Genomic DNA, 27655 nt, shown 5'->3' with positions numbered 1-27655 from the left:
AAAGGATAAAATATTGTCCGATAATGTAAAGTGCCTTGGAATATAGTAGTTGTAGCTCAGGAAACCGTATTAAATAAGTCAACCCCACAAATGAATTGTAAGACTGGGGCTCCTGGGTGGCTCAGTCTGTTGAGCGTCTGACTTCAGCTCAGGTCATGACCTCACGATTCACAAGTTCAAGCCCCAGGTCAGGCTCTGTGCTGACAGTTCGGAGCCTGGAGCCTGTTTCAGATTGTGTGTCTCCCCCTCTCTCTGCCTCTCCCCCACTCGCACTCTGTCTCTTTCTTAAAAATAAATAAACATTAAAAAAAATTTTTTTTTAATGAATTGTAAGACCTATAAGTAGTTGAGTGATTTTTAACTCTCTGTCCATTTTTCCCACTCAAATTTACAGTTGCCTTAAAGAACATATGTATTTATATTCTGGTTGCAAATGACACCAACCCAAACTAGCTTAAGTTTTAAAGTGGGAAGAATTGTATTGGTTAGTTAATTAAATTAGCAATTGAATAAAGACTCTTCTGGTAAGGCTAGGTCCAGGGCTCAGGCAAAGCCATCACTGCTTTGAGCCTCTATCATTACCATCTCTTGATTGTGTTTTCTGATGAGCAGGTATCACCCTCAAACAACATTCTCTCCCTGCAGAATACTGGGAAAGGTCAGGATTTACACCAGTTTGGCAGCCCCAGAAGAAAGAAAGTTTTCTTCTCAGTAGTTCATTGAGCTTTTATTGACCCTTGTGGTCATGTGCTCATCTCCCTACCAATCACTGTAGCCAGGGAGATGTGATGCTGATTGGCTAGGTCGGGCCGTATGTCCCACCCACCCTACCTCTGGCTAGAGGGGCAAATACCCCTAGAGGAGCTATATAATAGACTGAAAGTGGGAAATATGGTGATTTCGTCTAGTAAAATCAGCATTCAGCTACCAGAGAAATTAACGCTCTGTATTCAAACATAAGAAACGTTCAACGGTTGTTATCATCGGCTCCATTTAATGAAAATGAAACTGAGTCCCAGCAGAGTTAACTGAATTACCCCAGGTCACACACACCTAGAAAATAGCAGATCTGAGCATCACATCCAGGTCTGTATAGCTCCAAAACCTATTATCCCTCTACTCCACCAGGTGGCCTTCATGTTAACGTCAATCAGGAGTCTAGGATTTAGACTCTGTGACCCTTCATTTACAACCAAGTCACGTTAAAAATGGTCCTGAGGCGGGGCGCCTGGGTGGCGCAGTCGGTTAAGCGTCCGACTTCAGCCAGGTCACGATCTCACGGTCCGTGAGTTCGAGCCCCGCGTCAGGCTCTGGGCTGATGGCTCAGAGCCTGGAGCCTGTTTCCGATTCTGTGTCTCCCTCTCTCTCTGTCCCTCCCCCGTTCATGCTCTGTCTCTCTCTGTCCCACAAATAAATAAAAAAAAAACGTTGAAAAAAAAAAAAAATGGTCCTGAGGCGCCTGGCTGGCTCAGTCTGCTTGATATTGAGGTTGTTAGTTTGAACCCCAAATTGGGCATAGAGATTACTTAAAAATAAATATTTTTTGGAGGCACCTGGGTGGCTCAGTCAGGTGAGCTCTGACTCTTGATTTTGGCTCAGGTCGTGATCTCGGGGTTTGGTTTGTGGGTTCAAGCCTCGCCTCCAGCTCTGGGCTGACAGCAGAGCCTGCTTGGGAGTCTCTCTTTCTCCCTCTTTCTCTGCCCCTCCCCCATTCTCTCTCTCTCTCTCTCTCTCTCTCTTCTCTTTCTCTCTCTCTCTCTCTCTCAAAAATGAGTAAACTTTTGTTTAAAAAATAAAAAAATTTTTAAGTTGAGCATCTTTTAAAAATAAAATAAAAATGGTCGTTGGTCCCAGGAATTCTATTCTTCATATCATAAAAATTTCTACATCTTCAGATCTTGGCTCCATCAGTCAGTGCTTCCTCATGAAAACTTTCCGTGGCCACCCAACTAGACCAAATTCCTAAGCTCTTATAGTACCATATATCTCCTTTTAAAATACTTGTCCCCATTAAAGTTACACATTTCTGAGGTAATGTGATTAATGTCTGCCTTCACACTAGGCAAAAGAGCAGAAGTCATATCTAGTTTAATACATCTATATATTCCTAGCACCAAACGTATTACCTAAGGATTTGTTAAATGAATGAATGAATCTACCATAAATAAAGAACTCTTTTCTAAAATGGATGTATGTGAGCTTTGGGCAAGGGCGACTGACCGGGGTTCAGTAAAAATAACAGCTGAGGCATTCATAAGAAATGATGGTAAAGGCAAGAAGGGGGGGGGGTGGCTAGACAAAATGTATTCTATCTTTAGTCGTATGTGCAAGGACTTAAGTCTTCAAGGGATAATGGGGTGAAGGAGAAGGGAGAGTCCGAGGAAAAGAAAGCACTGACCCTTTCATGTCGCATCTGAGTGCTAGTTGTTAAATATACCTGAAAGTCAGGGACTGAAAGTTTCTGGACAGTTCCTGTATATTAAAACAATGGTTCTCAAGCTTCAGTGTGCTTTAAGAAATATCTAGAGCAGTTATGAAAAATATCAATCCCTGAGACCCAGCCTGACCTGAGATTCTGTTGTTCTGTCTTAAAGAATATACATATTTATAACTGAAACCCCACACCGCCATACGCACGCTCTAATGAAAATGGCCTCAGCCCACTCTTTAAGAAACGCTGTTAATAAACCATTTCCTAGTTTAAATAGTGCCTGAAAATACGCTGAGGGTGGCTGTGTAAATTGGAGGTCCGGCCGCCTATAAACAAACCTTGAAGGCTGTACCCTCAGAAGTCCCAACAGCCCATCTGGTCCCACGATTCCATATGAAGGTATGCACCAGGTGAAAATTCCAAAGATGTAAACGTTGCAGTCCTGTAGCCTTTCTCTCCAAAGGGCACTTTCAGATGTCTGCGGGTCATTTCCGATCATTGGGTCTCTGTTTTCTGTTGTTCTGGGCCAGCCGCTGTGGCAGGGGTGGCCAACTCTCTGACTTGTGACATTCTAGGTCTTTCTGTGCCATCATTACATGAGTGCTCACCATCTCATTAACTTCTTATCAAAATTCAGTTTAAAGAGAATTTTACTGAGGCAGAGAAACATTCATTTCATTGGCAATGCCTTTCACTTAGTGATGTCTTGTAGAAGCTTAAAAAAAAAAAAAGCAAAACATTCCCAAACCTTTTGCTATTCCCCCACCCTTCCAACACGCTAGAAAAACTGAGGTGCCCCCTCACATTTGCAAAAATTGGAATTTCTTCTTCCTGCCTTTACTTCCTAAAGTAAGTCACCAAATTCCCAATTAAAATGCTTCTAATAAACCGATTCTAGTTTCTATTAGCTTTAAGTTTGTCAGGACAACTTCTGCAGTATTACCAGAAGAGGGCAGCAGAGCACAGCGCTCCAGGAAGCAGGCACCTGAAATAGAACAGGGAAATCAAAAACCCAAGGTGTGTAGCAATAGTAAATGCATGACTCTTGAAGTGACGCCCTTCTGTTGTGATATTTTTCTGATCTCAAGTTAGCGTCTGCGACGCTCTGGCTGATAATCACGTTAACAAACTACATCATCTCTTGTGTTGCCAGAGACAGGTAAAAATCACTGTGGAACTGTTCAGGCAATATGTATGGTCACTCTCATGCTGGGGACCCGGGAGATAATTTATTCAGACAAGCAATGTGTTGGAAAGGTCTGGTGCTGTGCTTAGGATAACATGGAAATTTGGACCCCCCCCCCAAGTATCTTTATTAGATTATACATACTTGACTTTTTAGAACCAATCAGACTCAATCAGCAAATGCCCTTTATATGGTAGACTTTGTTTATAAGGAGGCAAATATAACCAAGACGTTTGGCTCCCTAGGCTTACCTTCAATGGATTTATAACCTAGGAGGCAATTATACCTACTCAACTACTCTATACTAGAATGGTAGCAGTAAATGCAAGGAAGCTGCTTATTTAAATGTATAGATTGAGCATTTGTTATGTGATTGTCACACATAGTATGTAAAGATCTTTATTGCTCAGTTAATCCCCCCAGCAACAGTAAGATGCAAGTAAAATACGGACGAGGACGCTGAGACTTAGGTAGGTGAAGCTTATCGGAGCTGGGATGGACCCCTTGGCCAATGTGACCCCCACGCTTGCACTCTTAGCCCTCCTTTTTAGGAGAAGAGATGCTATTGGTTATTGTGCTTATTGCAAAGAATAATGAACGTCCACTTATGAAAATACTCTTAGTGATCTGGCCTTCTGTTTTTCTTGAAATCCCTCAAGGCCTTGCCATATAAGGAACAAGTTCTGCAAACCATATATATATGCATTGTGAAGAAAGTTTTCACTAGGAACCAACAGAGGGCAGCAGTAGATAAACCAGTCACAGTCCTTTATCTGCCATTAGGACCTTCAGGCCCCAGAGGATGTGGGAGATGGGTGATGGATGGGTACAGGGCTGGAGAGCACCAATTTCTAATTGCCATTAAAAAAAAAAAAAAAAAAAAGATCTCACCATGGAGGAGGCTAAAAATGTCCCCAGCAGGGATCAAAGTTCACTTAGAAAATGTCTCTCTTAATAAAGGGAACTAAGAGATAAGGGATGTGGCACTCCTTCTCCAAGACGTTTGACATTGTGGATGGTAAATAGGCCCACAAGCTTTTAGCCCAAACCCTGAGGGGTGCTTGCTCTCCCACAGGCACCTTGCAAATGAGCCCGATGCAGAATTGCTAAGTTTCCGTGCTGGGTCTGCACACACCATGGCGGCAGGGTCCTGAAGGCCGGCCTGCAGCTGTGGAGCCCTCACCCGGCATTGGCATAGATGCCTGTGTCACTGGTGAGGGCTGCCCAGGGACAGCGGCCCTGCCATCAGGGACCGAGGCTGGCTCTACTGTGACTGGCACCTAGTGATCAAGGGCTCATTGCTTGTGACAGCATGTCACTTCTGCGCTTGTCTGAGATGTAGGGAGGACTTTGCAAAGCAACCAGAAGCCCTCCTTCCGTGGGAGACGGGAGGGGGGAAACAAAAATGTGTGGCTTGACTCTGAGAATTGGCTTGCAAAAAATAAAATGGTAACAAGAAATAGTTGGGGCATTAGCAAACGAGCGTCTGGTCCCTAACTGCTGACCAAAAGGCCTGTACGAACTGGGCAGTCTCAGCGAGGGCCAAGGTTACATTAGGTAAAACTTATAAAATTTCCACTATTTGACCAGTTTTGAGCTACAGAAATGGCAATTTGCATGTGGCTTAGCCCATTAAAATAACAAACAGCAATAATAACTTCTAGCTTTTATCAAGCACTTGGTGTCAGGAATAAATTCTAAGTCCGTTCCACACGTGAACTCATTCAGCTCTCACAATAAGCCAGTGGGGAGGTAGGTCCTCACATTATATCCCAGTCTACACGTGGGGTAACAAAGGACCAGGGAGTCTGAGTAACTTGCTCTAACTCACACAGCCAGCGGGTAGCAAACCTCAACCTGAACCCAGCTACGAGTACAGGGCCTCAGGGACAAGGACATGGTTGACGGGAGAGGGTTTCTTCAGGGACCGGGGTAACAACCTGATGATCTGCTTTTCCTTCCCAGGTCAGTCAATACACGTTTGCTATGTGCAGTTATCGGGAGAAAAAAGCGGAGCCTCAGGAACTTCTACAGCTGGATGGCTACACTGTGGACTACACCGACCCCCAGCCAGGTACCCACCCACCCTCCAGGCTCTGCACCCACAGAACTCTCCCCTGACACCAGTCACGGGTCAACTCACATTTCCTGGGCGCGTCCTCTGTGCCGGGCACTAAGCCGACTTACTAGGTCTTACACGTGACCAGGACAGCCACAGACCCTGATCTTATGGAGTTTCCATCCCGGTTAAGTGAACGCCGTCTCAATCAAGGGCTTTGGTTTTACCCAATGGATCTTCATAAAAGCAAACAGAAAACATAATGCATTTTTCTTTTCCATAGCTGTGGCATGGGAAACATGCACTCCACCTAGAATGCTACAAAGGACATGACTGAACGGGGAGTCCTATCGGTGCCCTCAGGACTATGTGTGTGTATGTCAGTGTGTGTTGTTTTTCACCAGTGATGTGTGGGCCTGGCAGGGTCTGCGTCTCCACGTCTAAGGGAGCCCGTCCTGTATATCTCTGTCTGGTAACTACAATTCAGGGGTAGCTGATGGCACTTGAAAAGAAAGCCCTTCTTTCCTAAGAAGACACCAGTCCCCCAGCAGAGACACCCAAGCTCCTAGCCTTATGTAACTAAAAGAACCACACAAATGGTAGTATTTCTCATAAGTTCTACATCCTGCCCCCTCACACCTCTTCCCCCCCCCCCATTTTATCTTTTTCCCGGGGGGGAAAAAATGAATAAAAATCAGCCTCAAAGAACCTTCAAAATGGGGGGGGGGGGTGCGAAATCATTTCAGCATATTAATGAACAACAAGCACCAACAGCCCTCTCCCAGAGAAGTTTATTTTTATGCCAAATCTGCACAAGGGAAACATTTCCAACCATACTGCTTTATTTGGCCCAAAACCTTTTTTTCTACTCCCATATTGCTCTTCCACATGCAACAAAATACACATAAAAGAAAAACAGAGTTTGAGAAAAGATAGGATGTTAACCTGAAAAGGTGCGGCGGGGGAAGGCCCAGCCCGCCTCGGAAAATGAGCACCTTCAGAATCGCCACCCTGAGTAATTTGGACCAACGCCCACCTCCCGCCTTGGTAATTTGCTTCGGGCCAGAGCGTGATAGGGAGCTGACCACGGAAGGCAAATGTTTCCGCCTGGAAAGCCTTCCTAGTGAATGGAGACTACGGGTTTGAAACAGTTGCACGCATCTCACTGAAAGGATGTGGCTCCTGCGTTAAGAAACCAGCCTCACGGGTTCTGTGATAGTCTGCATTCTTCTCAAACCATCGCATTCCCTTGAGAAAAATAGATTCCAACTTTCCAGAGACCTGAGTTTTCCAGCGGGAGGCGAAAGGGCCCCACCTGAGAAGGAAATATACTAGCATCTTCTTCTGACAGTAATTCCTTCTGTGCCGGTTCACTGCTCCTTTCTCCCACACGGTTGCATTTGGACCTTACACAATCCCACCAAAGAGACAGGACCAGGATCATCTTTCCCATTTTGAAAAGAGAGAAAAAGAGCTGGAACTCAGGGTCTAGCCCACGTCATTCTTTGGCACTTGCAGGAAAACACAGCGATGCGTACCGCTAGAGCAAAGCTCGGATTGTTATTTTAGCCCAGGGAAGCAGAATTCTCTTCCTACACTGGGGAGGGCAGGAGCGGAGAGAAAGCTGTTCTGTACACATGCAAAAGTTAGCCGCGCACATATATGCTAAAAGCCTCTTTTCTTTTTTCCACATTGATCCCACGGGATATCATTTATAAATTCCTCCACCAAAGGTGTAAACGGATTATGTTCTTGAGAATAAGAAGCCACTTCTTTTCTGCTCTTCCGTGTACGAAGTCCTATGTATTTCCAAAGTGATGTGTGACTGAAAATGGAGATTTAAAGGCTCCCAATTGTCAGAAGAAGTCTAACTCAGAACTGCTTAAAGAGTGCTTGTTAACAGTAGAAGTTCCTGGGCCCCACTCCAAACCTATGAACCAGAGGGGCGGAAGGCAGAATCCTCATAGTTAAGTAAGCACTGTAGAAGGATCCCTATGTACGGTCACGCTTGCCAGCTGGAGAGGGAGTCATGCACAATTTAGCCCCTGTCCTCAGAGATTTGAAAATCTCAACTGCCCCCGACAGGTGAGCGTGCAAATGGGGAAGGACATCTGAGGACTTCCTCTTTCTCCTGCTCTTGGCTTTATGCAGGGCGCGAGTGGAGCCAACAGGTAGAGGTTGTTTATGGGGCAGATAGCATCCTAAGTGTGTGTGTTCTTGCCTTTGCACCAGCCTCTGATTGAAATGGGCACCTAGACACAAGCCTGTGTGCTCCGTCAACTCTACCTGTTTAGTATCTTTGAAATGTTAATTTGGGGAATTAGTAAATCATTGTGTGTGAATTTTACATACAGGGTGCTCATCTTTACCTAAAAATGGAAAATGCTTCACTTCAACTCTCCCTGGGTATGGTTTGGAGAGTATACAGTGATCTCTCAAGTTCTATGAGATTAAGTAATTACGTCTAAATAAAAGGACATTCCGAATAATTCAACGGCACAATTTAAACAAGCACATCAAGCCTTAGACAACTTTGCCGTTAGGAATAGACTATGTCAGGGCTCCTGGGGGGCTCAGTCAGTCAAGCTCCTGACTCTTGGTTTTGGCTCAGGTCATGGTCTCACCATTTGTGAGTTCGAGCCCTGCCTCAGGCTCTGTGCTGATGGTGTGGAGCCTACTTGAGATTCTCTCTCTCTCTCTCTCTCTCTCTCTCTCTCTTTCTCCGTCTCAAAAATGAATTAATAAACTTTTAGTAAATAAGTAAATAGACCATGTCCATCCAAGCAGTTTGTTGGAACAGCAGCTCCCCTTCCACCCTGCAGGGAACTGGCCACTATTCCCTGCCTGGGCTGCCTCTGTCCTTTCCCAGACGTGTTTTCTCGTTCTTGACAGGTCCATACCTGTGGGGCTGTGCTCCATGTGAAGTGCCCATGCACTTCCATACGGCACGTCCCACAGATTCCGTCCCCGGGAATTGCTCTGCCTGATCTAAAACTCTGCTGCCTTGGAGCATGTGTCGATGTTCACTTTGCTTTCTCCTCCCTTGGTATCCTTTCAGCTGGGTTGCTCTGCTCCCTCCTCACTGTCGTTGGTGTGCCCTTGGTCTCCCATGCCTTCTGGAAAGGCTCTGCTGCTCTCCGCTGCTGTCATTGCCACGGCTTCTGCTGCTTTAGAGATTTCTCCTTGGGTCCCACTCTGTGCACGATGAGGCTTCATTCTGTTGTTAACAACTAATTCTCAGAGAGCTTTTACTGTGCGTCAGGCCACGCTATTCAGCTTTGCAGGAGTATAGCACAAGGGTTACGATCGTTAGCTCTGGAGCCAGACAGTGAGGGGAGAAGCCCAGCGCGGATACTTACAGCCCTATTTTGTGTTCATGGACTAGTTATCGCCTTCTCTGTGACCGTTTCCTCATTTATAAAATGGGAATAATAAGGCTTCCTTCATAGGAAGACCATTGAGAGGATTAAATAAACATCCGAAAACTTCTTAGTATCTTTCTACCTCTACCTCTCCACGGTCCAAAGCAACTCCATGAACTGATGTTTTGATGGTGGCTCCAGGAACACAGCCTCCCAAGCCCAGGAGGGTGGGGATCCAACACCCTGGAGGGTGGGGGTTGGAGCAGGGAAAGTACCCGCCGGTGATGCCTAGCCTGGCATTCACTGGCAGTATCAAAGTGGCTTATCCCAAAAGTTACCATGAGGCTGGGCTACAGAAGGTCTGTTGACTCACTCTTTCTTTTACCTCCTTAGTGTTCATTTTTCAGGGCTTCGGGCATCCCTCAGAACTCTTCTTTCTTTCCCTTCCAGATTTTCCTTCTTATCATGCCATCCATTCATTTCATCAAGTTTTCCCAGCTTGCTAACTGTATATCATCCTATCCAAATCACCCATTTAAAAACCCTCCGTAAGGAATTAGGCAAAATACTCTCTCATAATCATAACTACAAAAAAGCTTTTGTTCAAAGTGCTGTAGCACTAGACTCTCCATATAAAGAAGTAGCTGCTTATGGTTCTAGAGACCCTGGCAATTCTAAGTGCAGAACTCCCCAACACACACCCACTGTTGCGGAATAGACACCCGAATTAACGTTATCAACACAACGGAGAAGTCTTAATGTCACCAGAAATCTTTTCCAATGGCAAATGTCAAACAGGCTAGTGACTGGGCCTTGTTGGAAACTTGGGGATGCTCTTCCCAAATATTCCCGTTCATTCTCCTCTCCATATTAAACTGAGAGTTTGAAGGATGATGAAAATATGAAGCTTTATTTCCAGCCAGTGGCTGGCATATGCAGTCTTCTGGACTATGTTGACAGACACGATGTAGCTTTGGTCTGAGCCCAAAGAGGCTTCCACCCACCTCTCTCTCTGAATTTTAACCTTGAGAAGAGCCTGTGGAAAAAGATGGGTCTGTAGAGCATTCATTCACTCAATAAGTATTCACTAGATACCTACGCTATGCCATGCGCTGTTCTAGGTACTAGGGATACAGCAGTGAACGAAACAGACAAAAACTCCCTGTCCTTATAAAGTTAAGTAAATTACATAGCTTGCTGGAAGGCGATAAGCAAGGTAAGAGAGATGGTGACTGAGGGGTAAAGGTCAAGGAGGGACTCAACAAGAATGTGATGTTTGAGCAAAGATATGAAGGAGGTGATGATGTGAATCATGCAGATATCTTGAGGAAGCATGTTCTAGGCACAGGAAGGAGCAAGTGCAAAAGTCTCAAGGTGAGAACATACCTGGAGTGTTCCAGGAACAGCAAGAGATCAAGTGTGGCTCCTGGGAAGAACGTGTATGTCTGCACTAAGGAAAGAGGAGGAGGAGGAGGGCACAAGGGTAGACATAGTGGTGGGTCAGTTCATGGACCCTTGAAGGCCTTGTCAGAACCTAGACTTTTCCTTTGAGCAAAATGAGGAGCAACTGGCTGGTTTTGAGCAGAGGAGTGACATGACTCGACTCTCGCTAAACTGATTACTCTGGCTGCCATTGAGAATCGACTATAGGGAGTGAGGATGAGGCAGGGCAGATAAGGTGGGAAGCTATTAAAATAGCCCAGGTGAGAGATGAGCATGACTAGATCCAGAGTGAAAGCCCTGGAGGTGGAGGAAGGGGTCAGATTTTGGTATAATGTTCTGAAGGCGGAGCCATCAGAATTCCATTGGAAGTGGGTAGTGCGAGAAAATGAGGAGTCAGAAAGGATCCCAAGGTTGAGGGCTTGAACAGCTAGAGGGGGGAGCTCAGCTTTACTGAGATGGAGAAGAGTTTGGGAGAAAGACCAGGAGTTCACTGTTGCATATGATAAGCTTGGGGTGTCTAGTGTCTATCAAATATCCATGTGAAGAAGTCAAGAAAACCATTAGATGTCCAGGTCTGCAGTTCACAGGAGCGGTCCAGGGTGAAGATAGAAATGTAGGGACCATGAGCATATTTATGGTGTTAAGACTGGAAGGCATCATTGAGGAAGAGGAGTAGAGGTCCAAGGACTCAATGCCAGGATGCCACACCATTCACCAGTCAGGAGGAGGAAGAGAAGCCAGCAAACAAGACTGACAAGCAGCAGTCAGGGAGGGAGGAAGAAATTGGGAGACTTGGAACCAAGTGGAGAAAGCGTTTCAAAGAGAACAGAGTGTCAAGTGTGGCTGATATGTCGATGGATAGAATAAAATGTAGACTCTGAACTGATCTTTGGATTCAGTGATGTGGAAGTCATTGGTGACCTTGACAAGTTTCCATGGGGGCAGCAGCCTTATTGGAGAAGCTTTAAAGCTGAATGGGAGGAGAAAGACTTTTGTTACTGATGGTGTGGTCCTCAGATCAACACCATCCATCCTCTGGGAGCTTGTTAGGAATACAGGATCTCAGGCTCCTGCCCCAGACCTACAAAACCAGAAGCTGCCTTCTAACAAGATGCCCACAGGATTCACATGTGGGCTACAATTTAAGAACCCACGGTCAGTATGGCTAACATTAACAACTCAGGCAACAACAGATGTTGGCAAGGATGCGGAGAAAGAGGATCTCTTTTGCATTGTTGGTGGGAATGCAAGCTGGTGCAGCCACTCTGGAAAACAGTATGGAGGTTCCTCAAAAAATTAAAAATAGAACTACCCTAAGACCCAGCAATTGCACTACTAGGTACTTACCCAAGGGATACAGGTATGCTGTTTCAAAGGGGCACATGCACCCCAGTGTTTATAGCAGCACTATCAACAATAGCCAAAGTATGGAAAGAGCCTAAATGTCCATCGACAGATGAATGGATAAAGAAGATGTGGTGTATATATACAATGGAGTATTACTCGGCAATCAAAAAGAATGAAATCTTGCCATTTGCAACTACCTGGATGGAACTAGAGGATATTACGCTAACGAAATTAGTCAGTCAGAGAAAGACAAATATCATATGACTTCACTCATATGAGGACTTTAAGATACAAAACAGATGAACACAAGGGAAGGGAAGCAAGAATAATATAAAAACAGGGAGGGGGACAAAACATAAGAGACTCTTAAATATAGAGAACAAACAGAGGATTGCTGGAGGGGGTGTGTCAGGGAGGATGGGCTAAACAGGTAAGGGGCATCAAGGAATCTACTCCTGAAATCATTGTTGCACCATATGCTAACTAACTTGGATGTAAATTTAAAAGAAAAAAGAAAAAAAGAAAAAGAACCCAGGGTACAGATTCCCCTTATGTTGTGAAGAGAATAATTGGAGTAACCGAAGGGAGAAGTGGGGTCAAGAGATGGTTTTTTGGTGGTGGTGGTGGTGGTGGTGGTGGTGGTGGTGGTGGTGGTGGTGGTTTCCAAAGATAAGAAAAGAATAGTAGTTTCCAAAGATAAGAAAAATAATAGTATGTTTATAGGCAGATATCTACTCAACCAGTAGGCAGCCTGCTTGACACTTCTGTCCCTAGGAAGACAAAGACAGAGACAAGAGCCAGTCTCAGAATGTCTCTTTAACATTATGGCTTCACTCTGTGGCCAAGTGGGTATCAGACTTCCCATCTTAGAGTCCAATAAACCACTCCTCCCTTCTCTGGCCCGAGGAAAAGCAGTAGAAATGGCCTTTCTCGGGCATGGTTCTTCCCAGAACATGGTGGCTCAGCTTAGTAGTGTTTATTCCCTTTCATTCCAGGGTTAGAGGGTGGCCGAGCCTTCTTTAATGCAGTCAAAGAAGGAGACACCGTGATATTTGCAAGTGATGACGAACAAGATCGGATCTTGTGGGTCCAAGCCATGTATCGGGCCACTGGGCAGTCACATAAGCCAGTGCCCCCGACCCAAGTCCAGAAACTCAACGCTAAGGGAGGGAACGTGCCTCAGCTGGATGCCCCCATCTCCCAATTTTGTAAGTAAATATGCCATTTGTTAAAAATAGCTCTGTAGAGGAAAGCAAATTTTCCAAAGTTGAATTAGAAAATCTAGTTGCTTTAATGTTAAGGATTCATAAAATTATGTTTGCTGGGGGAAAAAAAAGATTAATTCAGGGGGAAAAAGTTGGAACTAAAATGTTAGATGAAAGTAATTTTAAAGTGCAATACTTGACATTTCCCCCCAAGGACTAAACAGAGGAAAATATATTTTAGGTGTATTTTTATCTCTTTGTTTTGGTGAGAGTTTGGAATTCACAGCCAGGCTTGTATTTGTTTGAGTCCTTCAAATATAGTAGGTTATGTACGTCCTTGACTCATTTCTTCCTATTAAAAGTAATTTTAAAATAGGGCTTGATTTGAAGTAAATTTAAAGCTGCAACTTAGAACCATTTAAAAATAAATGATGACATTATCACATGCAGTGGAAAAAACAAAAAAAAAAAAATGGTACCTAAAATCCCATTCTGAGCAAATATACCAGGACCCAGCAATGAAGCTGTTTCTTTAAATGTTGCTGGTTCATTTTCCAGTTCCTTTTCCTCTTACCTCTGTATCCATTTTAACATCTTGCCCTTTTGCCATAACTTTTTGCTACCTAGGAGATTTTTTTTTCCTCTCCCAACACTTCTTATACATGAGGCAAGGTGAAATCCAGCATGCACTTGGAGACGTTTATTAAAACAAAGGCAATGGAAACACTGGAAATATAAAGCACCAAATAAAGTAATTCATTTTAGTTACAAACATCAACTATAGAGAGTTGTGCCATACCCGGAATATCAAGTCATTCAGGGATTACTCAGGTACAAGCCATTTTCAGCAATCATCATGATGATTCCTTACTTTAGCACGGAACCTACTCAGTCTAGTTCACAGAGACAACCATCCAGGCCAGGAGACATACAAATGAGGAAGGCAGACGAGGTCCCTGCTCTCAGGATACCTGCATCCCAGCACACAAATCAAAAAAATAAATAAGATAGTTGCAGACATTGAAAAATACAAAGAGAATATAATGCAGTGGTGACTGGGTGGAGAGAGATGATCTGAACTGAAGCCCAAATGATAGGAAGTCAGCTCAAAAATACCTTCCCAGCAAACAGGAAAGCAGGTGCAAAAGCCCACAGCAGAAACTTGGCCTTCAAGGCAGTGGTTCTACATAATCTCTCCCTGTCACTCTTAAGCAAAATATGCATATGATTCAAATGATTTTACAGCTACACAGCTAAAGAGAGGTGAATTTTCTTTCCTAATAGATTCCACTGCCATGTCCATTTCTGTGTTCTTGTAACACCGTTGCTTATGGCAAAAACAAACAAAAACTCTTTTTGGATGAGAAACACTATCCATCAGGTGCTCCAAGGAATTCCTGTCCAGTACCAATGGTTTCTTAAAGAAAGATGTATTATCCATGGAACATTATGGATAATCACACCATCACTATGGGTTTCCATACAGAAAACCCTGAAAGAAGGAGGACGAAGTTGAGGAAGGACATTGGGGTAAGGGACAGCCCTCCTGAACGTAACCACCACCATCTTCTCCACTCTCTTCTTGTTTTCTCTAACATTTGTGACACTTAGGTTTATCTGAGATCAATAAAGAGAGAAGGCAACATCTCCTTCTCTGGTTTAGTCATGATTTGAGATCAAGCATACCCAATATTTATTTACTTTGTTTTAAAGAAACACTCTGTGATGGAATCCTTCCTTTCACCCTGCCTGACAGGCTCCATTTTAATAAATTTAGAAACAACACATCCTATCATGTTTCTCTGAAATAGAATTATGTGCACATCAGGGGAGAAAATTTCTAATTGTAATCACCATCCAAATCAACCTCATAGAACGTGTATCTAAATTCAGTGGTATTTGGAAAATGCTGGTTTTATTTCCAAAGAATCTCAATTTCTTCTGAAGTCATTTCACCTACCTTTCAGTGTTTATGTTCTATCATCTTCCCAGATCAAGAAATCACTGCTTCATTTGTGATTAGCCTCATTTTTTCCTCACTAGGGTAGGAAAGAGGAAGGAATTCGGGAGTAAAATTAAATGGAAACCAGGTACTGATTAAAAAAAAAAAAAAAAAGACCACCAATGGAGGCTGCTGAAGAGGCAATGAGTGTCTCCTCATGGAAATATGCAGGGGCTCTTGATTAGATTTTCCTCTGTGGGTAAGATTCATTTAGCAAGAAAATTAGAGTGCTAGTCATTAGGCATCAGCAGGAAGATTTAATTGAGTGCACAGGAGCTTGATGTATGTCAACACCCTAGTTGACATAGGGAACTTGTATTAAATGGAGAATCTAAAGGAAAATTCTAAGGGTTAGAATATGGGTAATATCATCCCTAGGTAAGCATGGGAGCTAATAGGTAATATCATCCCTAGAGAGCATGGGAGGTAGACTGAGAGATATGTGAGAAGGTAATGTAATTCATGCCTCTGGAATTTGTCCGTACCTTGTGGCAGAACCACCTTCTCTAGTGTCTTCTTAATCACTGTTAGGAACAGGGGTTCTCCAAAGGGTGTGAGGCCCTACTACACCTCCAGATTCTATAAGAACAAAGCAAGCACATTCATCCATGCAGATTGTGCACTTCCTTAGTCACTTTGCACACAGACAAAAATGTGAATGGTGCCTGTTGAGTTGTGCGGTGCCCAATATGCACAACTGTATACCATGACCGTCTAATAAATGATAGTCCTTACCCAGAGCTTCCATCCAACAGTGTCAAGCCCAATAATCTCATAGTTCCTTTACTACTAAAACAGACACTCAGCACCCCTCCAGATTCTTTCTATCGCTAGTTTAGGCACTTAATAAAAACTGCAGCCAGAGTACCAGCAAGTGAGGCTTCTTTTCCCATAATTTAGTAAAGGAATCCAGTCAGGATTTTAACCGACCCAGCCTTTTGCACCACACCTGATCATTTGCAGTGAGGGGTATATAACACCAATGCTAAAGATTAAAAAAAAAAAAAAAAGGAACAAGGAACTTTACATTCTGTACTGCCACTGAGTAGTTATGCATAACAACCAAAAACTGGCTGGGGGTTGGAGAATATATCATAATTTTTAGTGTAATCTGCCACAAAATGGGGATTATGTCACAATTACTTTACAGCTACACTTAGTTGGTTAATTTCAAACCATCACTATGAAACAGATCGGGCCTGATCTATGGGTAGCAGTCATACTCACATTGTCGATCCATACTTAGGGTTACCGCCTTATCCAGATTCGCCCACGACTTCCCTGGTTTTAGCTCTGAAAGTTCTGTGTCCCCAGAAATTCGTTGGTCCTGGGCAAACTGGGACAGGTTGGTCACCTGGCACTACAAAGCAAGGTTCTAGAAAAATGAAAAACAATCACAGCATAGTACTAAGTAGCAAACTTTGATCCTTCACTGATATTTGGCTCTCAGTCCAAATTGTCACGTCGCAAACATTCAGGCACCGGTTCTGGAATAAAATGAGTAAAACCAATCAAGTATTGCATTTTAAAAAGGTTTCCTTGACTTCCAAAAGGTAAGGGTCATTGTTAAATACCTAATTCTGTACACAGTTCATCAAATCCAATATCTGTTCAAAATATTTGCCATTCTTGCAAGTGAATAATTTTTAGGAACAACGTTCGAGCGAGTTAACTTTGTAATCACTTTATTAGTATTACTTGGCAAAGGGAAGCTATGGAAAAATGGGAGAGGTTTTTTTGGGTAGAGAAAAATAAACACTCCAGTCTTGTCATGTCGCTGTCTGCTCAAGGGTAACTTGAGAATAGAACATCTTACAGTTTGGGAAGCTTGGGAGTAATTATGAGTTTATTTGGGTCTTTCTAAATTCAGTTTGACAGACTTCTGGGTACAGTTTTTATTTTTTGCAATTTCAAAATGAAAAGACACGTCTAAGAAAGAGTGGAGTGGAGTATTTCCATGGAATTGTAAAAACCGAAGAAAAAAATAGATCCTGCTATTCATTCGTTTGTATGTGACTCTACAATGATCTGGGGAGGGTTCCACCAAACTTTAAAACTTTTTTGTTCTTTTGTGGTTTTTTTGGTGTGTGTTGTCGTTGATTTAATTTTTCCCCTTTCATTTTGGTTACAACGTGAAGAAATGAAGTCAGTGGCTAGCTGTCCAATGTTTTTGAATCAATATGTGCAATGTTCCAATTTTGAAGGCCAATATTGCTCACCTTGGAAACTACGTCCAAATCTGTTGTTGAGGGTTGCCACAATTTATTACACCAAGTGGCCTCTCATTGAGACACCTGATTCCTGTCCAGTCTGTGTTAGAGGAACAGTAACAATCAGTACCTCCGTTCTCATGTGGGGTGGAGGGAGGGGGGATTTTAAGCTTTGCTCTTTGGTCAATGATTACTTGATATATCACTTGAAATGAGTCTCATTTTAATGTCTGTTTCTCAACTAATAACTGTTAATCACATCATACATCCCCAAAGCTGGATGTTTTTGAGAACTGTTCTATTTTTGCTATCACCCTAACAGCCTTCAACAGTTAGTGGGGTCTTGGTAACTGTTGGTTTGGGAGGGAGGGTTGATTTTGGTTTTTGTTTTATTTTGTATCATTTACGTTTTCTTGTTCAATCTTTGCTCAAACCCAAGAACTTTAGCTGCTAGGTTAGAACTCCTGTCTGCTTTCCTGAGCCTTGTTGCTAGTCTTTATGTTATTCTGGTTTGTTCCTTCTTACCCTGCTAACTTCTAGCTGGACTGAAGGGTAAGTGTTCCCCTATAGCTAGCACAGCTCAGATAATCAGACTAGATTATCTGACACCTGCAATGTGCTTCCTCCCTATCCTCTTAAATCTCCCTCATGTCTAGACTTTGTAGTAAAACTTTTCATGTTATTTTCCTGACCTTAGGTTTGAAATGTAAGCTTCCATACCGAAACTAGGATGCATGTGATGTGTGCATAATTGCCTCCTCTCCTTGGCTTTCATATTGGCATCAAATGATCCTCTGAGTAAAGCCAACCATTAACATCTCCTGATTTTTTTCATTCCAAGAATATTAATTAGCATCACAACAAAATGGCAAATAATGCCTTTGCTTCACGGAATTTACAGCTACCTGACTGCTTAATGCCTGAAAACAGATCATTTTGCACTCTGATAATGTGGTGTTTCTCCTCTCCCATTCCAAAGATTAGAACGGTCAGCGGTACCTGTGGGGCGGTAGCCGTGGATACCGTAACAAATAGAAAGGTGGGGTAGGAGACCCAAAAAGGTTAGCTGAACAAGATTTCAAGAAAGTGCAGAATACAATTGATAAAGTAAATGCATTATTTGAACACTAAAGAGGTCGTTGTACTTGACTTGAGGGTGTGATCCAAGTAAGACCCAAAAGAGGATTAATTTTGAAAGGAGAGCTCTAATACATGGGACTGCCACACACAAAAACAGGAAATTAAGGACGTGATTGAGTCCATATAGTTGATTCACAAAAGCTTCTGAATCACAAATCCCCCCCCCCCCCCCAGAGGGTTTGGACCTCTGGTCTCGAATGCCTCTCTGCCAGCCACCCCACTCCCAAGAACAAGGATAGCAATAACTGTTTTGACATCGTTTGTATTTGTATTAATTTCTCTTAATATACACCTGTAAGAGAAAAAAGAAACTTTAAAACTTGCAAAAACCTTTCTCTTCGCTGAGTTACTGATGAAAGAGAATCTACAATTCTTTTATTCATAGAAGGTAAAGCTGTCCACCCGATGTGTTGAGGGAAGACTTGACCTTAGAAGAAAATAGATAAATCAGTCAAGAGAGCAGGCAAATATGTACTTGAGTATTCTGAATGCTGATTTAGAAACCGTAGGTCATATCATTTCTCCTGCCCATTTAATAACAGTACTTTCTTCTAATTCTTTCTGTTTCTTTAATTTGCTTTCTTTACCCCTCTCTTTCTTTTTTTCTTTTGTTTTGCATAAATGTACCCCTGGCTAGCAGACAGATTTTTTTTTTCACCACTCCAAGCAGATACTTAATTTAACTTTACTTTACTTTACTTTGAATGTCTGATGAGGCATTTTAAAAGCTTACCGTAGAATGTGAATATAGCGGGAATTTAGGATTTTGCTCTACTTTTTTTTTTTAAAGAATGAAAGAAAGGATGGATGAATAGATGATTGAATGAATTCTGTTCTGAGCGAATTTACATATATTTGCACAACAACGCATTGCTATCCTAGTAGATTTCCAAATAGTCGTTTGCCTTTATTCCTTTCTATAGTTTTATCACTGAGAGTTTTGCTGTATCTTCTTATATTGTCAACTTGCAGTTGCTACATTGCAGGAATGCAATATTAAAGAATTAACTCAATGCCAAATTAATTCGCATGACCCCAAACCACACTGTAAATCATTTCCTTCTCATTGCAAAAGTAAATGACTTTTTAAAAAAGAATAGACTCCCTCAATTAGGTCAAAAATTTTCCCAACACCATGATAGTATCTACATAGTGCATGTTAAATGAAGGTTCATTTCTTTGTTAAGTGTTTCAGGCACATTTAAAATGTATTATTCATTAATCAGCTGAGCACACTCATGTCATACAGTGATTTACAGTAAGATACATTATTAATTAGCCAACCACAGAAAGTTTATTTTTGCTCATGTCACAGGGAACATAAAGACGTCATCAAGCACTCTGTAAATTCACTGAAAATGTAATAACTACAGCAGGGGAAATTACAGATCATTTATTTATTCATTTTGAGATCATTGACAAAATCTCTACTATGCTTTTTACTCAAAGCAACTGTCTTATAAAGAATTATAAAAATTACCTTGAAATAAACATCACATGTTTATCCCCTTAAGTATACTGCCATAGTAGTTTTAAAGTCACGATTTTCGCAAAGTGCAATGTGGGCCTTCATAGCTCCTGAGAAGCCATGCTCTCTTGGCCATGCAAGTTAGCTTGACTGAGTCAAGGGGACCATGAAGGAATTAAGTTGTTTCTCAAGGGCAGCAGGCATGGGAAGACCAATCTTTTGCTTGCTATGTAGAGCTCAGTCAGGGCACAACATCCCCTCGTTACTTGATCATGCCAAGAAAACTCTTCTAGAAAAATCTGTAAACAGCCAGCTGCCATCAATCATTGTCATTTCTCTATTTCATGTCTTCTGATGAGGTTGACTACTGTCATTGTTCGTTATTGTCCAAACCATACATTCACTCTTGTACTGTTAAGCAGATATGACAAGCACACATTTTCCATATAAGAAAGATACAAAGTCACCTTTTAATTTGCAGTTGGGGTTCACAATGACTTTAGAGTCACATTAGCTATTCTCTTGCCTCTAGCATCCATCAGGAGTAACAACAGCTATAACTGTGCTCGAAATTTCAGCGTTAAAGCAGCTACCTTTAGCTTATTATAAAAGGAATTCATTAGAGAAAGGAGCCTCTCTCAGACAATTTATTAACAATACAATAATTATTTTCAACGGCAGACTTTTTTTTCTCCTAGCATATGAAATGTTCCAAAATGTAATATTACAAAATAAAAAGAGAGATGACCTTTTGTCTTCATTCCCTTGGCTGTTAGAATAATAGGAAAATCTCAATAAAATGAAGGTTTGAAAGCTGCATTAGTCCAAGAAAATTACCTTTATTCGGTAGACATTATTGCAAACTTGTCTAAAAAATGGTATGTCTGAAACAAGATCACATACATATGCTTGTTATTAAGCCAAGAGATCATGAATAATATATGTTTTCCATTGTAAGGAAGAAAAAGGAAACAGATATCAAACATGAAATAAACCCAGGCATCATGATCAAAGAACAACATCGCCAGTAGGGTCACCAATTAGTGACGTCACTTGGATTTTAATGAAGTAGATTAAATGAGAGTATAAAATCCACATAATCATATCACTTTAGGAACCAGAATTTTCCCAACATTCCTTAAATGCCAAACCAAATTGTTTCTGAGCAAACTTGGGGTAAAGTTTTGATTAGTTTCCACTTGAAAGTGTACTTGCCTTCCAGAAGTCTTTGTGTCCATCAGCCTGCTTTTGTGTCATGGATGCCATTAATAGTGCTTGAAGTTTCTTAATGTAGCTCAGGTATATCAACTTTATTCGCCGAAGATTAGTCTGAAGTCATCTCTACGCCCATCCTATACAGGACTTCAAAATCTTTATGCAGTTAAACCCCAGGAGGAACACAAGTAGCATTGTTTGGAAGATGTGTTGAATTATGCCCTACCTGCAGAGCCTATAAAATTACATGGCCAGTTTTTAGGACGTTTGGAGCCCTTGCAGACCAAGGAAAACTTAGGAACCATTCAACCAGGTCTGGAAAAGGCAAAGGTTGAAGTCCGTTCTTAAAATGCAGCCAATCCTTGATTTCTTAAAAAACAAAAACCAAAAAACAAAAAACCCACGTATTAATGAAAAAGAGCATTGGTATGTATCTCCCAAAGCACGGGATAATCCAAACATCATTGGAGATTTCAGCTGCCACTTTAGCCTCCTGATTCTGTTTTGCTTACCCTATGTTTGAATTCATTTTCATTCCCCTGACACAAGGCAAACATTGGCAAAGGAAGCAATCCCAAGGTGTCCTGAATTCAGGAAGTAACTTTCTCATATTTTGCTCCGGGCTGTTTTCCCCTTGCTAACGGCAGCATTGGAGTTTTCTTTTTGCTTTAATCAACCAGTTCCAATTGTTTGTACAGGGGAAAATAGAGTTGCAAGGAGCATCTATTTTGTAATGTTCAGCACTGTAGGAGAACAGACTGGGGCAGTGCAAGAATGACTATATGGTGTTGCTTGGGAAGCACCCACAAGTTCTTTGAAACAGAATTTGGAACAGCTGGACCACTGCAGTGTTTTATTTTAAAATAGACAACATATGTAATGCATATGGTCCTAGACATGTATGGAGACACAGGCAGACAATCTGAATGGTATCCAAAGACACCTGCACCTAGAATTCTGTTTCCTTCTATAAGATTTTTTTTCCCCCGAACAGCACATGTTCCCACTTTTGGATTTGCAAGATGCCATCTGAATCCCCATGTGTGTGACTCCTTAATAAAGTCAATGGGAAGTTTCCTGGGATGGAAGTGTCAGAATAAGTCAGTTAATAAACACCTCCTCAGGACCTGCCTCCTCTGAGAGCTGGCGGGGGAAAGAACAGATCAGAAACTTGCCCTCAAGGAACATATTATCTAGCAAGGGATTCAACTTATATGTGGGTGTTCTGACCACAGGAAAATTGGAACGTAAACCAGCAAAAACACAGAGATAGGACGTGCGAATTCGTTGTGCAGGGGCAGAGGAGAAGTACAATGCAGAGAGACTGGGAAGGCTCCCAGCTTCCTAGAAGCAATATGGTTTAAGAAACAACCTGTAACTAACATTAGCCATAAATACAGAGACATCCTTGGCTCGCTGAAAACTTTGAACAAGCTGGCTTCAGGAGCACTAAGAAATTTGCCCACTCATAGCTAAGGTTTATTGAGCACTTACTGTGTGCCAGCTGCCCAGGTACTTCTCAGCAGAACCTCTCAGCAACCTTCCCCCGATAGACTCAAACACTATTCTCCGTTTACATACGAGGAGGACACTCAGAAACACTAATCAGTCTGCATCACTGTCACATCCCTAGTAATGGCAGGGCTAGCCTCAAATTCAGTCTTTGTGACCCCTTAAGCCCACCCACTTAACCACCTGTTACCCTAGCTCAAATAAACTGTTTGCACTGAATTTAGTATATCACCATTTCGTTAAATCAAGAAATAGAAAATATTTGTTGAAGGAGTGACTTTATTTATTTTGATGAAATAAATTCATTATTTTAACACCTATGTCTCGAGTGCCTGCTGTGTACCAGGTACTGAGAGATGCTTGTTCTAGGTGCTGGGAATATAGCAGAGAACAAAAGTACCCAATCCCTGCTGGGACAGAGCTGAAAAATCAGACCCCTTCCCCTGACACCTTAAAATAGTGTTCCTGCTCCCCTCCCCACCCCACTCCTCTTTTTCTGAAGAAAATAAGCTCAGCGAGACTCTCAAAGATTTCATGGTAGACAGTCCCCCTTTCAAGCGCTGTTGAGTGGTTGGAACCAACAACTCAAGAGGCTAAATCTGGGTACATGATGATTTTGAGTAAGCAAAATCCAGAGGCTGTTCGTTTTACCTGCTGGAAACTCCCATTGTGTTAGGCTCTATCTTATACATGTAGACGGTGTGCAAAGAGCTTAGGTGACCTCAGCAAGGGCAGTGAAAATCCGGCTCATTTTACACCCAAGGAAACTGAGTCTCAGAGATCAACAAGCTGGGATCCCTCAGCTCTTTAAAAATAGAGCTCGAACTAGAGTCCAGACCTCCTAAAGGAGTCCCAGGCTCATCTCCATGTGGACCCAGAGAGAGAGAGAGAGAGAGAGGGAGGAAAGAAAGGAAGAAGAGAAAAGGGATTTTTATGTTGACAGAGTGGCTTTCTGAGAAGGAAAACAGGCTGATTTTAAGCATATTTTTCTGTAAGCCTCCTTTAAAACATAAGTGAAGGCAAAATTGGTCTTTAGATGTACTCTAAGCCAGGACTTAGCCCGGTGAAGCTGTATTGTGATGTATCGGGGAGGCAGGGAGTAGGATCTGGATCCAGGTCTCCACGGAGGAGCCAAGTTGCCTTTTCAGATGCATTTCCTGAGTGGGCAGGCGGCAAGGTGAAATAGTTCATCGCAAAGTTTTCAAGAGGCTCAACAAATAAAGAAGAAGAGACTTGAGACCTGTGTCCTACATTTAACAGATACGAAAGAGCCCCCTTCTCTCCGAGCTCAATGACCGGTTCCGCCATCCTAATGGAAGAGCAGTAAAATAGCCGAGCCAAACTGGCAAAGTAAGGCCCCGGGCCGATTTGTCAGCTTGCAGCCTCTTCTGAGAAATCCGAGAGCAAGAAGCTGGTGCTAGCCAAAATGCCTCATCTCTCTGTTAAAATTGGGAGGCACGAGATGGGTGAGGCTTTTTATAAGGATGAGCAATTAGTGCGCTCCGCTGTTATTTTTCCTCGACTAAAGTGACCTGGGACTGACCCGAAGGGGGTGGGAGGGCATCATCTGTCCTGAGGGATGGAAAGGTGGCACCTGGATTACAGGTTTGCCCTCCTGCAGGGGTGGGGGTTGGGGGGGGCGGAGATTTAAAGTTGGAGCAGGTTTAAGACGCCTGCCTCGGGCCAGAGGAATCTCACGCAGACATAGTCTAGAAGCAGCTAGCTTTTTCCCCAGCATCAACTTCGGGCCACCTGTCTTAGTAGCCATCCTGAGTCAAAAGGAGAAATACAGCTTGGAGCCCAAACAACCAACAAAAGAATCCTCATAGATAAAGCACCCGACTTCACACTGAAAGCACTTTCTTGAAGACAAATCCGAGGCAATTAACACAGCAAAGAGAATTCTTTCAGATTCTCTAATATAATTCTCACGCGGGTGATATTCCTTCCAAAAGCTTGTGTTTTATCATCTTAATGGAGCAACTTGGCTATTAAAATACACATTCTTCAACTTGCCTTCTGGAAGCCATTGCTTCTGTGTGTCTAGGGCATAAGCAACACATCCCGTTCAAACACTGACCACTTGCTGCTTCTATGAAAAATGACTAGAGATTTTGAAAATCTAACAGGAAGAGGGCAAGCATCTGATATACCGTGGATTTAGGTCTGAATGATACACCAAATCTATAATGCGATGAGAAATATTCAGCTTAAAGCCAGCCTGCTACCAAAATTCAAGTTTTCAGTCATACCCCAAGCATAGAAGGGGGGCAGGGGGCGGGAAGCTGCCTGCGATAAAGGGCCATGTATGAAAATCTATCCAAACACCCTCTCAATCAGAAATTGATTTTCCTCCTGTCCAGACAGCATTGCTGGTCCCAGGCAGGTCCCCCCTCTTCCTTCCGGTAGAATATTGCATACCAGGGGATGAATAAACTCTTGCTTAATTTGATATACGATGCTTCTTCTTTGCAGTGAGCATAGCAGGAGAGTGAGTGAACATGAGGTGGAGTGAGCTGATTCCTTTAATGTGTAGGCTCTTCATTCCTACCTCTCCGGGATTTACTTGTTCTCACTTGAGTTGAATTCTGAGTACTTTTGCCGATTGAGTATAGAGTATTTTAGTTACACATATTGAGATTAATTAGTTAGCCCTTAGGAGGTTTTGCTTGCAGCCTTCACCCTGTAAGAAAAAGTGTGAATACATTGAGACTATTAATTCACAATAAATGGCAGATCATAGCCCTTGCTGAGTAAATCTGTTTGTCTCTTTCATAAGCTTTGCTAATTGTAAGCACACTATAAGACAATGACCTTGGCTATCACAAACTAAATTCCCACTTAACTTATTCTCCAGGTTTCAATGAAAATCTTTTGTTATTATTATTTTCTTTTAGTTTTGGAGGGCGGGGACCCAAATCTTTTGTGAAACCAAATTGGCAATGGGGATTTGGAAGGGGAGGATACAAATATTGTCACTTGGCTGAAAATCAGCATAACCCTTTTTCCAGATAATCCCAATAATTGTAGAGAAATTGCTCTAGATATAACCACTGGAATGGCAGAATCTATTAAAAACCTAAAAAAGCTAACTAGGCTTTTATAAGCAAAGATCCGATCTGCTTTCAGTGTTTGGTGAATTGCAGGCGAAGTTACGGTCGTGTGCTTAGTTTTTAAAGAACAACATAAATGCACTGGAGTTGTGATCATTTGATAAACATATTGATGCCAATATATTTTTGCCTAAATGCAATAAACTCACCAGTAAGTGATGCAAGTTGACAATGGGAGGTAAAAAGAATATCTTGCGGATGTTGGTGGGAGGGAAAGGGGAAACAGCTAGCATTCATAATGCCTAGTGAATTCCTGTATATTTGAAATGTCAAAGAAAATGTGATGTGTTTCTCTAAATTGTGTCTCTCTCTACATGTATAAATGAACAGACGCAGATAGAGCTCAAAAACATGGCATGGATGAATTTATCTCTTCCAACCCCTGTAACTTTGACCACGCTTCCCTCTTTGAGATGGTGCAACGCCTTACTTTGGATCACAGACTTAATGATTCCTATTCTTGCCTGGCAAGTATATTCTTTGGTCTACAGCAGTTTAAACACGATTAACATTTTTTTTTAAATGCGGTATTTCTCTACCTTTATATCGAAAGCTCTTTTCTCTGTTACAGAGCCCCTTTAACAATGGTAAATGTGTTCTTGATTTCCTGGGTTGAGATAGTTTTACTTACCAAAGAAGACAGAGCGGGAGGCAGTTATCAGTAGAGACAGATCCAATTCCCCAGCCTCCCCATCTAAGCTTCCCCCTTTTCAGCTGCTACACGAGAAATATTCCCAAGAGGGTAATCGAGTTTGGCACCTGCTTGTGGAGAACTTGTAAAAATTGCCTCGGTTTCTTAAGACTTTAAGATTCCCCCTCCCTCCCCTTCTCAGATGATAAGACCCTGTGCTTCGGTCTCAGAAATGGATGTGTTCTTTTTGTTTATTTTTCAAAAATTAAAATGATTTGTAAATAAATGTCACTTCGCTTTTCAGAAGCTAAACTGGTTTGGATTTGTTTGTTTGGACGGCTTCTTGTTAGTCATAGTATTCGAAGCATTTTTCACCCTTTGGGGGAATTTTTTATGGTGCTTTAGACATTTGGAAGTCCAGCTCTCCAGCAAGAGCATCAACATTTCTTGAAATCCTGCTCTGAGCCTAGATTTAAATCATTTAAATTCAAGGGACAACTATTATGTCTTTTTAAAAATTCTGTCTTTATTGGATTCCTGAAGATATATTTTGGGCTTTATACTAATCAAATTCAGAAGCCTAAAAAAGACCCGGTTTATTTCCTCCTATAAACCATAAATTGTTACTTCATTTCTTAAAGGTAAATGATATGAATCCCACTTTATAGATGGGAAAGGTGAGGGGACATAACGAAATGACTTTACAAAGAGGAAAAGCCTCATCCCTGACTCTGCACACTAAGGTTAATGTGTCTGTATATTGTAATACTATATAATTTACTAACATTAACGTATTATTGACGATAATATAAATATGATGAAATGTGTTTCTTTCCTATGACACGCTATTTCTTCAATCTATTCTTACTACTTTTTATTTTAAATTCTGTTTTTTTTTCCTATAACCAGGAGCCAAACTATTAAAAATAGTAGATAAAATAGTCTTAAAAACAGAAACGGGATTATATGGAATAATTTATTAATCTGCGTCTCATAAAAGATTCATTGATGATCTCGGGTTTAGAATCACTTCATCAGAAGAATCTGAACTTTGCCAAATTGGAAAGGAACACATCACTTTGACTTAAAAAAAAAAAAAAAAAAAAAAAAAAAAAAAAAAAGCTTACCTTGCATTGCAAGGCAATTTTTCCCAAATGTGTTTCCTATGATTATGTGATTATTCACATAATTATAAATTGCATTCATGAAAGTTGTAAGAATATGCCGCTGAGCTGAAATCATTCCCTTTTGTGTATAATTCCTATTCTCTTGAGGAATTTTTTAAAGTGTTTTTATTTTCAAGACTTTTTTCACATCATCATTTTTTAAAA

At 41.9% G+C, this 27655-nt stretch overlaps 1 protein-coding gene across 16 annotated transcripts in view; it reads left to right on the top strand.

Moving 5' to 3' along the window:
- CADPS (calcium dependent secretion activator) overlaps nt 1–27655 on the top strand; it is a 476502-nt gene that overhangs the window by 308094 nt on the left and 140753 nt on the right. For all 16 annotated transcript variants that reach the window (XM_060631484.3, XM_081794958.1, XM_060631486.3 and 13 more), the window contains exons 10-12: nt 5583–5691; nt 12824–13036; nt 26024–26160. In XM_060631484.3, the coding sequence (XP_060487467.1) occupies nt 5583–5691; nt 12824–13036; nt 26024–26160 (459 nt within the window). The remainder of the gene's footprint in view (nt 1–5582; nt 5692–12823; nt 13037–26023; nt 26161–27655) is intronic.

Source organism: Panthera onca, chromosome A2, assembly GCF_046562875.1.
Source record: "Panthera onca isolate mPanOnc1 chromosome A2, mPanOnc1 haplotype 2, whole genome shotgun sequence".
NCBI lineage: Eukaryota > Metazoa > Chordata > Mammalia > Carnivora > Felidae > Panthera > Panthera onca.
The sequence above is the reverse complement of the archived record's forward strand: the minus strand, read 5'-3'. Positions and strand labels throughout refer to the sequence as shown.